Source organism: Acomys russatus, chromosome 25 (assembly GCF_903995435.1).
Source record: "Acomys russatus chromosome 25, mAcoRus1.1, whole genome shotgun sequence".
In the NCBI taxonomy this organism is placed as follows: Eukaryota; Metazoa; Chordata; class Mammalia; order Rodentia; family Muridae; genus Acomys; species Acomys russatus.
In genome coordinates this window covers 42288255-42301384 of record NC_067161.1, presented here as the reverse complement: position 1 = coordinate 42301384, position 13130 = coordinate 42288255, and the positions used below count along the sequence as shown (strand labels likewise).

General features: G+C 47.3%; 1 protein-coding gene across 6 annotated transcripts in view; it reads left to right on the top strand.

The window, feature by feature from the left end:
* Window positions 1–13130, top strand: part of Epn2 (epsin 2) — a 66942-nt gene that overhangs the window by 49787 nt on the left and 4025 nt on the right. For all 6 annotated transcript variants that reach the window (XM_051168283.1, XM_051168282.1, XM_051168286.1 and 3 more), the window contains 2 exons: window positions 12056–12220; window positions 12735–12821. In XM_051168283.1, the coding sequence (XP_051024240.1) occupies window positions 12056–12220; window positions 12735–12821 (252 nt within the window). The remainder of the gene's footprint in view (window positions 1–12055; window positions 12221–12734; window positions 12822–13130) is intronic.

Genomic DNA, 13130 nt, shown 5'->3' with positions numbered 1-13130 from the left:
GATCTCTCCACCCCCACGTCTGAAACACAGTCCCTTTGTCAAATGACTATTCTTCGTCAGATGACTAGTCCAGCTAGAGAACTCCGGGTGGGTGGTGTGATCAGGGTCCCTTACAGGGGCTGTGCCAGGAAGTCTGAGGCAGGACATGGCCTGCTTGGGGACAGGACTACTTTGTTGGGGTGTGCCCTGTGCCTGCTCTTCAGATGGGCACGAAATCCACCATTTTGACAGTTTTAAACTGGAATAATAAATAAAACAGTAGGAACGGCACATTCACAGAGCCGTGTAACTGTTAGCCCAGGCAGAACATTTATTTCCATTGCTACAGAAGAACCTCTCTCAGCTCCTAGCCACCACCCTGCTACTCTGCCTTCCTTCCTGAAAGCTTGTTTGTTGTGGACAGAGCTTGTAAACAAAGTCAACATCTCTAGCCTTCATTTGTTAGGAGTTCGTTTACAGTGTGGCAGCTGTTTAATCCTTCATTGGCCAGAAATACCTCCTGTGCATGTAGCACATCTTCCACACATTCCCCTCCTGTTGGACCATTTGCATTGTGTTTAGTTTCTGGCCATTGTGAATACAGATTTCAAGAGAGAAGATTGAGCTAAAAGTTAAGTGATAAAAATCTGTAATGTGTAAATGGTGGTGAGGATTAAAACTATTCTGAACTGGGTGTTTCTCAGGGACAGCTGTCTGACCCCTGTGACTTTTCTCTGTGTACTTGCCTGCTCTTGGTTCTCTTGAGTTTGGCACTCTTCTTTTGGCATTTTTACTGGTGACTGGAGGAATACACAGACCACCAAAGCCCAGAAAGGTGGTTGTTCTCCCCAGGGTCACAGAGCTAGTTAGGGAAGGACCAGCTCAGAGTTTGTGGTGGCACACATACATTTTCCAGCCTGTGCTGTGCCATGTATATGATCAGGTACTATTGGAAACCGTGGTACTCATCGGCGCTGTGTGGCACTGGGTCTTCAGCAGTTGTATGTCCTGTGCAGCTGTTACTGAAAGTGATGCTGAGGTCATTGTGTTCTCAAGGCCTTGCCCCAGCCTCCTGACCCAGGTGCTTTGCTTCTCTTGTAACTTTGAGCTGGCTCCAGCCAGAGCAGGCATGTGATGCAGGTTTACTGCTTAGCCTCTGCTAAAATCCCAGTGTAAGAGCCTCTCCTCTGTCCCAGGATACTCATAATTATTAAAGCCTCTTCCCACAGCACAGAGCTGCTCTCCGCATGAAAGGAATGCTTTTCTGAAAGCCACCACTTGTAGTGGATCCTGTTATTACCAGTTCTTTCCGAGCAGCACTGGGGACTGCTGAGCCAAGTGGCCTTGGGAGGAAATGCTAAGAGCCCAGAGGAGGGAAGTTGGAGCCTGCCAGGTCAGCGGGGCACTTCCTCCTCTGTTCTAGACACACAAAGCTGCCACCTGGTCTGAAGAGGCCTCACAGCCTGGTAATTCAGAAGGCTTGGCTGGCTTGCTCCCTTTACTGTCTACCCACCTACCAGAGCCAAGGCCAGGACTGAGCCTTACTTCCGCCTGGCAGTAGCAGGTGTGCTCTGGCTTCTTGATGACCCCGGTGTGACTGTGACTGCCGGCTGTGCACATGAATATTCATCTACCCACTGGGCTCCCTGTGAATGGCTCTACAGAGGAGGCGGAAGCTGCTGCCTCTCTGAACTTGGTTCCATTCTCCTTTCTCACTCATTTGAGCTGTAAATAAGCCTTTATTTATTGGGTGTGTGGCATGGCAGGAGCTGCTGATGCCAGGCCCTGAAGGTATAGAAGAGCCCTGTAATGGCCTCACTGCCCTATCTATCTCCTGAGGGCAGCTGGGCCGCCCCTGCATCTGCTACTTTTTTGTGGAGCTAGGGGTAAGGGCTGCACTCTCTTCACACAGTGTGCTGGCTACAGGCCTGCCTCCTTGGTCTATGGTGTTCTACACATTTCACATTAAATTAAGCCCACCAGCTTGCAGAGTCCCAGATACACACACCTAGGACCCCAATGTCACTTGCAGAATGGAAACTTGACTGCTCATTTGGGTTCAGCAGTTTGTCCCTGACGATCTATGTCGTTTGGGTTTGGCAAGGGTCTGAGCTGAGCATGCATTTCATTCCCTGTTCAGAGCTCTGAGTTTTGATTATTTTGTTCCTGCTGGCTCTGCATGCTGCTGGCTCAGTAGGAGACTGTTGCAGGAGTCCAGGCTGGTGGTCAGGACTTGGACTGTGGGGTGTAGTCAGCCTGCCTCCTCACATTCCTAATCTTTGTACTGTCTTATTCTGCCTGAGGGACTTCTCCTCCTACAAAGATGTGTTTCATGTTTTTATTTGTTTGTGTATACCACAAGTGTAGGGGTGCCTGTGGAAGCCAGAAGAAGGCATTGGGTCCCCTGGAGCTGAAGTACAGGTTGCTGTGAGCCACCTGATGTCGGTTCTGGGAACCAGACTCTGTCCTCTGGAAGAGCATCAAGTACTGCTAAGCACTGAGTTATTTCTCCAGCTTCACTCTTGTTTCTTCTTAAAGACATGGCTTGGATGTCTGCCTGTGAAGGTGTGGTCACATTGTTCTCAGGACCCCCTTTTGTCCCGTGTCTGCCTGTGGAGGTGTGGTCACATTGTTCTCAGGACCCCCTTTTGTCCCGTGTCTGCCTGTGAAGGTGTGGTCACATTGTTCTTAGGACCCCCTTTTGTCCCGTGTCTGCCTGTGAAGGTGTGGTCACATTGTTCTCAAGACCCCCTTTTGTCCCGTGTCTGCCTGTGAAGGTGTGGTCACATTGTTCTCAGGACCCCCTTTTGTCCCGTGTCTGCCTGTGAAGGTGTGGTCACATTGTTCTCAGGACCCCCTTTTGTCCCGTGTCTGCCTGTGAAAGTGTGGTCGCATTGTTCTCAGGACCCCCTTTTGTCCCGTGTCTGCCTGTGAAAGTGTGGTCGCATTGTTCTCAGGACCCCCTTTTGTCCCGTGTCTGCCTGTGAAAGTGTGGTCGCATTGTTCTCAGGACCCCCTTTTGTCCCGTGTCTGCCTGTGAAAGTGTGGTCGCATTGTTCTCAGGACCCCCTTTTGTCCCGTGTCTGCCTGTGAAAGTGTGGTCGCATTGTTCTCAGGACCCCCTTTTGTCCTGTGTTCTGGCTCTTGGCTGCCTACTGTCTTCCGTTGGTACAATAACTTTTTTCTTCTTAGAGGCAGGGACCATCCTGAGGCTTGCCTGGAGGAGGGCTGAACAGATTGATAGGGTAGAGCAAGGCAGGAACCCTGGTCCGTGTGCCTGAGCTAGGTGGCGCTTGCATAAGGGGGCTTGGGCAGGGCTCTGAGTGTGTAAGGAGCTCAGAGTTGCATGCAGCCTGGCTTCCTATTTATCTCACAGCTGACCCACTAGGTCTTCCCCAGAATCTGTGTGCTTAGGGAGACAATCGTATTTTATTAAAGTCCCCAGGGGCTTTCTAAGGACAGCCATGGTCCCACGCCTGTGTCCCTAATACCCCACTGAGTTTAAGCCCTTGGGATGCTCTCTGTGACTGTGGCTCTTCATGTCTGTCCCTGTAGCCCCAGGTCTCCTTGTTCCCTCTAGTCCTGGATTATCCCTAGCCTCAGCTTGGTCTAGAGCAGGAAGCAGCTGCAGCCCCACCCATGGAGAGAGAGCACATACATGCACCAGACACATGCACCTTCACATATAAGCAAGGCCATTTATGAGTGCCCTGCAGTGGACTCTCAGCAGGCTTGGTGGGGGAGCTGTATGGTAGGATGGTTTGAACTGTGCTGCATTATCTCAGGCAGTGATGCTAGGATTTGAGTTAGTAGGTGGCTTCAGAAAGTAAGAAGTTGGTGGCCTTAAGACCAGTGTGACTTGCTGGCTCAGGAAGTGTAGTAGTTGCGTATGTTCAGGCCTGCTTCTATCTGCTGTCTACCTGTGGCCCATCTGCAGCCCCGGGCGCTCATGGTTGTGTTCTCTTCCAAGCCCGGTGGTTCCCTGGAAAGCTCATTGCTGTCCCCATTGCCTAGGGCATAGAGAAGCTCACTCTGCAGTTCCTGTATGGCTTTTAGGAATTAAGGTTTAATTTGCTTTAGCCATTAGGATTCTCCCTGGTTGCCAGCTAAAATATCTGACCCCTTAGACAATGGGAATGGGTGAAGGGGGAAAACTCTCTCATGGAACATTTAGGTTATCTTTGCAGGAGAAGAGGGCAGTGGGGGCTGGAAATGATAGGATGTGTCTCCTTATGTAGGCAAGGAGAAAGAAAGACAGCAGCGGTCTTCTGAGAGGTGCTGATGCTCAGTGAGGGCAGGGACTGTAAGACAGTGAGGTCTCGCCAGCCTGTGTCCCTCAAGTGCAGCTGGTTGAGAGAGAATGGGCCTTGCAGTGGCGATTCTTACTACACTGGCACTGTAGGGTGCCAGCGAGCAGGGAGAGAACACTAGAGCTACCATATCGCATTGGGCCTGGGGTCTCTGTGTCATCACACCACAGCTCTTTGGGCTTTCTGCTCAGCCTTCTCTCTGGCAAACAGTTTCTACCAGTAAGTACAGAGCCATTCCTGATGAGGTACGTACCCTCTTCGAGATCAGAGTAAGGGCTTAGTCCCTGGGTCTTGAGTTCAACTGGGGTCAGGTTCACAGTCCTGGGAAAGCACCCCAAAGACAGAGGACCTGGAAGCATAGTTCCAGGCCCATAGGGAAACTAGAAGGCCTGGGGTGAAAGGCAGCAACAAAAGAGGTGGAAAATCTAAATAGGTGTTGACAGGCCATGAGGACAGTAAAAGTGTCGTTTGGGAGTGCGTCTTGATAATGGGTGTCATCTAACTAGCTCACAGCTTTTGGGTGTGCCGCTCGGTGAGCCTTGGGAGAAGTGAAGTCAGCGCTCACTCCCACACCTCCTGCACTGTACTAGCCAGTAGCCCAGTAGGCATAAAACCACGAGGTAGGAGATTAATGATGTAGTGATCTTTAACCCTGTGGCATGTCCTCCCTCATAGTGGTCCAGGGGAATGGAGTCCTGGCACATCCTGGTTGTCACAGCCTTGTTGGGTGTCTCTCTTTGGCTAGAGTTGGGGCTGGAATTACCCACTCTTCTACCATGAGGAATTCAGTATTAGATGAGTGGTTTTGGTAAATGGTCTAAAAGAAGGTAAGTGGAGGATTTCAGAGTAACTAGGGCATGGAACAGGAGGGGCAAAAAATAGGTTCAGTGGGGCCTGAGACAGAAAGTAGGGAGCTTCTCTGCCGTGTCTGAGGAGCACAGGGAGTCAGTGTGGCCAGGCTACACTGTGTTGATGTCTCTAGCTCACGTCTCTCGGAGTTCTTGAAGAGTTCATGTCTGAAGGAGATAATGACTAAGAACACTGTAAATGTCACTGTTTAGCTTCAGGAAACTGAGGAATTTAGGCAGCTTGTCCAGGTAGCCTATGTAAGCAAAGCAAGACTGTATCCAGGGAAGGAGCTGGGCAGTGCCAGTGCTGAGGGCAGTGCCAGCAACTTGGGTGTGCTAGCAGGAAAGCATTGTCTCTACCTAGGCAGCCAGCCTTAGAAAATCGACTTTCTTCTGAGCATAATTGTGGGAACAAGATGTTTGAGGGCTGGAGAGACGGCTCAGCAGTTAAGAGCACTGACTGCTCTTCCAAAAAGACCTGGTTCAATTCCCAGCACCCACATGGCAGCTCACAGCTGTCTGTAACTCCAAGATCTGACACCCTCACACAGACATACATCTAGGCAAAACACCAATGCGTATAAAGTAAAAATAAATAAATTATTTTTTAAAAAAGTTCGAAATTCAGAAATACCAGGTGGTGGTGGGACACACCTTTAATCCTAGTACTTGGGAGGCAGAGGCAGGTGAATCTCTTTCTTTCTCTCTCTCTCTTTCTCTTTTTTATTATTTTTAATTAATTTATTCATTTTACATCCCAATCACAGTTCCTTCTCTTCTCTCCTCCCAGTCCCATTCTCCCTCCCTCTTTCTTCTATCCCCCCTCCCCTACTTCTCAGAAAAGGGGGCCTCCCTCCGCCAACCCACCCCAGCACATGAAGTGCATTCTTTTCCCCTGTGGCCTGGTGAGGCAGTCCTGCCAGGAGGGAGTGACCAAAAGAGCAGGCAACAGAGTTCATGTCAGAGACAAACTCTGGTCCCCTTAATAGGGGACCCACCTGAAGCCTGAACTGCCCCATCTGCTATATCTGTGGGGGGGGGGGGGAGCTAGGTCCAGTCCCTGCATTGTCCTTGGTTGGGGCTTCCATCTCCAAAATCCCCTCTGGGTCCTGGTTAGTTGGCTTGGTCTTCTTGTGGCGCTCTTCTCCCCTCCAAGTCTTTCTGTCCTTCTCCCCACTTTTCCACAAGACTCCGTATGCTTTGCCCAATGTTTGGCTGTGAGTCTCGGTATCTGTTTTGATCCACTGCTGGCTGGAACCTCTCAGAGGACAGCCATACTAGGCTCCTGTTTGTGAGCATAGCAGAGTATCACTGGTTCTTTCCCTTGAGGTGGGTCTCATGTTGAGCCAGGCCATTTGTTGGACATTCCTTCAATTTTTGCTCTGTCTTTATCCCTGCACAGCTTCTAGGCAGGGTAAATTTGAGGTCAAAATTTTTGTGGGTGGGTTGGTGTTCCCCTTCCTCCACTAGGAGTCCTGTCTAGTTAGAAGGTGTCTTCTAGAGGGCTCTCCATGACCCCTGCCATTAGGAGTCTCATCTAGAGTCACCTCCATATCCACCCAGGATCCTACCCTATAGTAGGTCTCCAGCTTGTCACAGAGATGCCTCTGCCTAATTTACACAAGGAAATCATGAAAATTTCAGGCAAATGGATGGAACTAGAAAAGATCATCCTAAGTGAGGTAATCTAGACCCAGAAAGCCACTCATGGTATAGACTTACTTATAAGTGGATTTTAGCCATATAGTACAGGATTAGTATACTGTAATCCATAGACCTAAAGAAGATCGATCTCTTTCTCTCCCTGTCTGTCTTTTTGTCTTTCTGTCTCTGACTCTTTCGCTCTGATTTGTTTATTATGTATACAGTGCTCTGCCTGTATGTACACCTGCAGGCCAGAAGAGGCCAGCAGATCTCATTATAGATGGTTGTGAGCCACCATGTGATGGCTGGGAAATTGAACTCGGGACCTTTGGAAGAGCAGTCAGTGCTTTTAACCTCTGAGCTATCTCTCTAGCCCCAGGTGGATCTCTTGACAGCCTTATCTACAGAGTTGCAGGACAGCCAGGGCTACACAGAGAAGCCCTGTCCTGAAGTACAAAATAACAATTAAAAAAAAGAGTTAAAAGGTCTATTGAGTTCTGGGTCACATAAGACCCTGCCTCCCTTCCCAAAGGAAGAAAATACAAGTAGAGTGAAGGCTTATTACCATAAAAGAAATTGAAAGAATGCTTAACCCTTCATAGGTAAATTCTAATAACATTCAGAAACAGTTCTACTTTTATCTAAACCTCCTTCAAAAGGACAGAAAATAAGAACTTTCTACTTGTTTCTAGAGACTGAGGTAGCATTGACACTAAACTAGACAAAGAATACAGCGTGTGTCCAGCTATTTTAGACCAAGGCCACCTATGAATATTGATGTATTGGAAAGAAAATGTAAACCAGGAAAGTCCTCTGTAAGAACCAAGTCCTTAGAAATGGTCCCTACTAAAGATTAGAACAAATGTGCGGTTACTCCTGTGGAGGCAAAGACAGTTCTTTGAAGTGATTTTGGCAACCTTAGATAATGGGAAAATGCCTGTAGCCCCTCTGAGGCTTCTGAATGGAGGAAGCTGGGGGCTGGAGAGAGAGTTGCCTTAGTAGATAAAGTATTTGCTAGTTAGTTTTGGGGGACCCCCTTGCCCCAGTGTGCATGCGCACGCGCGCACACACACACACGTCTATAATCCAGCCCTTGAAGAGCAGGGAGGTAGAGGCACCTCCTTGGAGCTGACTCAGTTGGTGAGCTCCAGGCTCAGTTCTAGACCCTGCCCCAGAAAATAAGGTGAAGAAGAGTTGAAGAAGATAGCAAATGTTTGCTGCCTCCAAAGTAAAGAAATACATGGATAAATTAATAACCTAATGCTGTAATATTGGAAATTGACTTTGTCGGATCAAGTGCAAGACAAGATACTGGTGATCACTGGAACCACTACTTTACATTGTGGATAGTGATTCTAGCCAATGCCATAGGATGACAAAAACTGTAGAGGGCTAGAAGACATTAGCATTTTACAGATACTTAAGGCTTTATAGGTAGCTGGGTGGTGGTGGCGCCCCCCTTTAATCCTAGCACTTGGGGGGCAGAGGCAGACTGAGGTCGAGGCCAGCCTGGTCTACAAAGTTAGTCCAGGACAGTCAGGGCTACACAGAGAAACCCTGTCTCCAAAACCCAACACTCCCTTCTGCACCCCCCCCCCCAAAAAAAAAGACTTTATAGGTAAATTGGATTAAGAATTACTGACCTGGGTCTTGCAAAGACTGAAGCCTGAACCAAGGACCATACATAGATTGGACCTAGGCCTCTATACAGATGTAGCTGATGGGCCCCTCAGCCTGCATGTGGGTCCTCTAGTAAAGAGAGTGGGGCTGTCTCTGACATGGACTCTGGCTTGCTTTCATCACTTCCCTCTGGTGGAGCTGCTTTGCCAGGCTACAGGGGAAGAGGATATATTCAGTCCTGATGCAACTTGGTGTGTGTGGTGGGGGAGGGCTTCCCTTTTTCTGAGGGATAGTGAGGGGAGGTGGAGAGCAGAGGGGAGGGGGCTGTGATCAGGATGTAAAGTAAATAAATACATAAATTTTAAAATTAATTAATGTAAAAAAATAAAATTAACAGACCCATCAGAATCAATATCTAGCCTTCCTTCTATCCGTCCTTCCTTTGTTTTTGTTTTTTGTTTTGCTTTGTATTTTTGAGGCCAGGTCTCTATATAGCTCTGGTTTTTCTAGAACTCACTATGTAGAACAGGCTGATGTTTAAATTCAAGAGACCTGTCTGCCTTCCAAGTGCCGGGATTAAAGGTGTGTACTAACATGCCCAGCCAAAGAAACAATACTTTCTTTTATAAAAAAATTTTTTTTTTCTTTTTGGCTTTTTGAGACAAGGTTTCTCTATGTAGCCTTACTTGTCCTGGACTAACTTTGTAGACTCGCTTACTCACAAAGATCAACCTGCCTCTGCTGGGATTAAAGGCATGTGCCACCAACCGCCCATCAAGAATCAGTACTTTCAATATGTTCTATTTACTATAATTTAGAGTTTAGCAAGATTGATAGATACAAGTATAGTACACAAAATTAAAATAAAAAATGATATCCTCTCCAGCAATATTAAATTCCTAAGAATGAATGGTATTATTATATAAATCATAAATACCATATTTTTCGGACCATAAGACACACTTTCCTCCCAAAAGTAGGGGAGAGGTTAGGGTACGCTTTATGGTCCAATTGCTGTTTTTGTTGTTTTTCTTGTTTTAATGTTCTAAAAACTAGGTGTGTCTTATGGTCAAGTGTGTCTTATGGTCCAAAAAATAATGGTAAAAATGATTGGATTTTATTGAAAACTGTAAATATACAGAGCTATTTTATCATTTTGGTTTGGAAAACTCAATATTACTGTGACAATATTTCCTCCTAAATTGATTAGGGATTCATGCAATTTTGGTCAAACTCCTAAGCACACTTTTCTTTGTTGGGCTTTTGTTTGTTTTGGGTCAGGGTTTCCTGTAGCCCAGGCTGGCTTCAGACTTCAGCTCTTTGTGCTCTGAGAGAAGAGTGAGCCGAGGAGTGTGCACAGCCCTTGACCTTTCTCTCAGTCTAGCTACACGGCTTTTTATGCCATGTGGGAAACTAAGAACAGAGATGGGCAGATTCAGACTGGATTTGCCATACCAGTTATTAAAAATCACCGTCATTCCTAGTACTTGAGAGTAGAGACCAGAGGGCCAGAAGTTTAAGGTTGCCAGGGTGGTGGCGCATTTCTTTAATCCCAGGACTCAGGACTCAGGAGGCAGAGGCCGCAAATCTTTGTGACTTTGAGGCTAGCCTGGCCTACAGGGCAAGTTCCAGAACAGCCAGAGCTGTACAGAGAAACCCTATCTCGAAAAACAACAGCAAAAAGAAGCTTAAAGTCATCTTCAGCCACATAGTGAATCTGAGGCCAGCCTGAGATATGTGAGACTGCTCTGAGGGAGAAGGAGCATCATTACCACATGTGTGTGAAGGTTATAGTGTGCAGAGGAGGACATCAGCAAGTAGGCCAGCGCAACAGACTCGGAAGCCCAGTGATAAAGCCCTGAAGAGCTGAGATGGATGAAGGGTCACTGTAACCCCTGCTCTGAGGTGAGCAAGTCAGACAAGAGATAACCTAGAGGATGCTTGCTGAAAGACATAGACCTGTAGGAGAAGGCTGTGGCAAGGAAACATAAAAATGCTGCAGAATAGGCTGTATGTACCTCTTTGGCACAAATGGAAGAACTAGGGTACATCAGAAAGTTTGAGGCAACTTCCAGGGTGGTAGCACCTGCTTAGAGCGTTAATGACAGCTGGAATCAACATGCATACAGTTCTGGTAGCACTTGCTGAAAGTGCAGGAACCTCTCTAGCCGCTGCCATGTGTGCACAGAACAAAGGGATGTGAGCAGAAATAGGCAGCCACACAAAGCACACCCAGGATCTACCGGAGTCATTATTTGTGAGCCTTTTCATAGATAAATTTCAGCTACTCATCAACAAAGGCTAATCCACAGATAAAATGTGTAGTAAACAAAGCACGTGTGTGCACTCACACATACACACCTTATTAATATAATAAATTCAGAAGTCTGGCACAGTTATCTAGTGTATTGTTTTAAAGTATACATTAAAGGCAGAGCAGGAGCACATTACACAGTTCAGGGCACTGTGTGGCGGACCTAGAAATGTAGCGGTGCTTAACCATTCTTGTCTTCTGCAAGAAAGGATGATTGGTTTCATATTTTTACATAGTAATTGAAAAATCCACACAACGGCTTGACATTTAACATTAGATATACACAAAAATATTCTCTACCCTCCATGTTTAAAGGTTTTTGTTCTTGTGTGTTTGGAGGGACTCATGTGTAGAGGTCAGATGACAACTAGTGGAAGTTGCCCCTCTTCTATCACCAGAGTCCTGAAGCTCAAATTCACACTGCCAGGCTTGGTTGCAGGCACCTTTACTGGCTGAACTGTCCCACCATCTTTGTCCCACCTTGTGAAAGGCAGTTGTGACCCACCAAGTTGACCTTGTTACTCATAGATTGGAAGTGATCTACTACTGAGGCACCTGTTCTGTTACCTTCTTTACTTGATACTCACTTAGAGAGCAGAGCCCACCCGAGGCCAATTGATGGGAGAGTGCTTCTGGGGAGCTCTGCAGGGTCAGATGAAGGCTGCCAAACTTCATGTCTGGGGTGGAGCCTGTGTTTGTAGTGGAAATATACTTGTTCCTTATAGCTTCTTTTCACTTGGGGGACCCCTGTGAGCCCCTGCGTGGTGGGAAGTGTTCAGAAGGTCTTTTAGTTTCGCCCTCTGTACACTTACTAGAGGACTGTCTCCAGGGATGCTTCCTGTTGTCTGGCCGGCTCTGGACTCTTCTTAACTGCCTAGTCTTCCTGGCATGGTGTAGCACCCTTTGGGGTGCTGCCTTAGTTGGTAGGGCACATATTTGACTGCCATTGTATCTCTGCTCTTAGCCCTTTTTCTTAGAACTTTATTAAGTTAACTTCTGTGTTACTGTGGTTGCACCCCCCTCCCCAAGTGAGGGGGTTGATTTGGCTTGACAGTTCCAGGTTCAGAGCACTATTGCATTTAAAGGCTTTGTTTGTTTGTTTGTTTTAACTTGTGTGATTGTGTGTGGGACATGTGAGTTTCTATGTTTATGTGCACCATTTTTGTGCATATGCCTGAGGGGGCCAGAGAATGTTAAATCCCCTGGAACTGGAGTTACAGACTGTTGTGAACATGTTATTGTAAACTCTGGGAACCAAATCCTGGTCCTGTGCAAAAGCAATGGACACTTTTTACCACTTTCTGGCCCCTGTTCTGAATTTTAACTCTTGACTTCTACAGGTACCAAGCCAGCTGCCTCTGTGGACCCGTGGGGAGTGCCTACCACAGCAAGCACGGAATCTGTCCCCAAGAACTCAGACCCCTGGGTTGCCTCACAGCAGCCTGCCTCCAGTGCTGGGAAAACAACAGATGCCTGGGGAGCTGCCAAGCCCAGTTCTGCCTCAGGTGGTCACTTTGCTCAGCCTAGTCCCTGCAGCTTTACCATTTCTCCTCCTGGTGCACCAGCAGGAGCTGGCTGGCTGACCATTTGTTCCCATCCCAGATGGGAGCCGACATTACAGGCCCTTTTAAATTCCCACAATTGAAAGAGGTGCTGCATTGGGCCCAAAAGAGTTCTGCATTTCCTTCTTGGGTGGCAGGCTGGCTTCAGGACTCTTTGGGGACACTTTCCACAAGACATCTGAGTGTCCAGCCCAATACATATTTTCTACACTGCCAGCCCTTACTACATTTGGAGTAGGATGGTGGAGGTGGTGGTGTGTTTTCACGGTCCCTGATTCCACCTGTTGCCTATCCACCAAGTGACTGAATCTGGCCCCGAGTTTATACTATGACGGGGAGCACTTGGGAGAAGGCCCTATGGCCTGTTTTAACTCCTTATCCCCATGCAAGTTGGGTACCTGCTGTGCTGGGGAGTGGAAAGAGATGCCCTCAGTCACCAGCTTGTCTGTCCCCTTAGGGTCCTTTGAACTCTTCAGTAATTTCAATGGTACAATTAAAGATGACTTTTCTGAATTTGACAACCTTCGAACTTCAAAAAAACCAGGTAGGTAAAGATTGTTTTATTTGACCACCTGGTTGATTTTAGAAGTGGGTGGGTGGGTGGGTGTCCGTGTGTGTGTCCGTCCGTGTGTGTGTGTCCGTGTGTCCAGCAAATTTTACTCTTCCTGCCATTGGAATGCTGTGATTACAGACATGAGCCAATGTATCTGAATCTGACTCTTTGTTTTGGAGTGGGGTGCATGTTCTGGTGCAGCAAGACTTTATCTATTGAGATAATCTCACTCAAGTTTGTTTGCACCTGTTAACAATAATTCAGAAAGAAAATTTAGAAAATGAATGTAAGCAAGTGTAC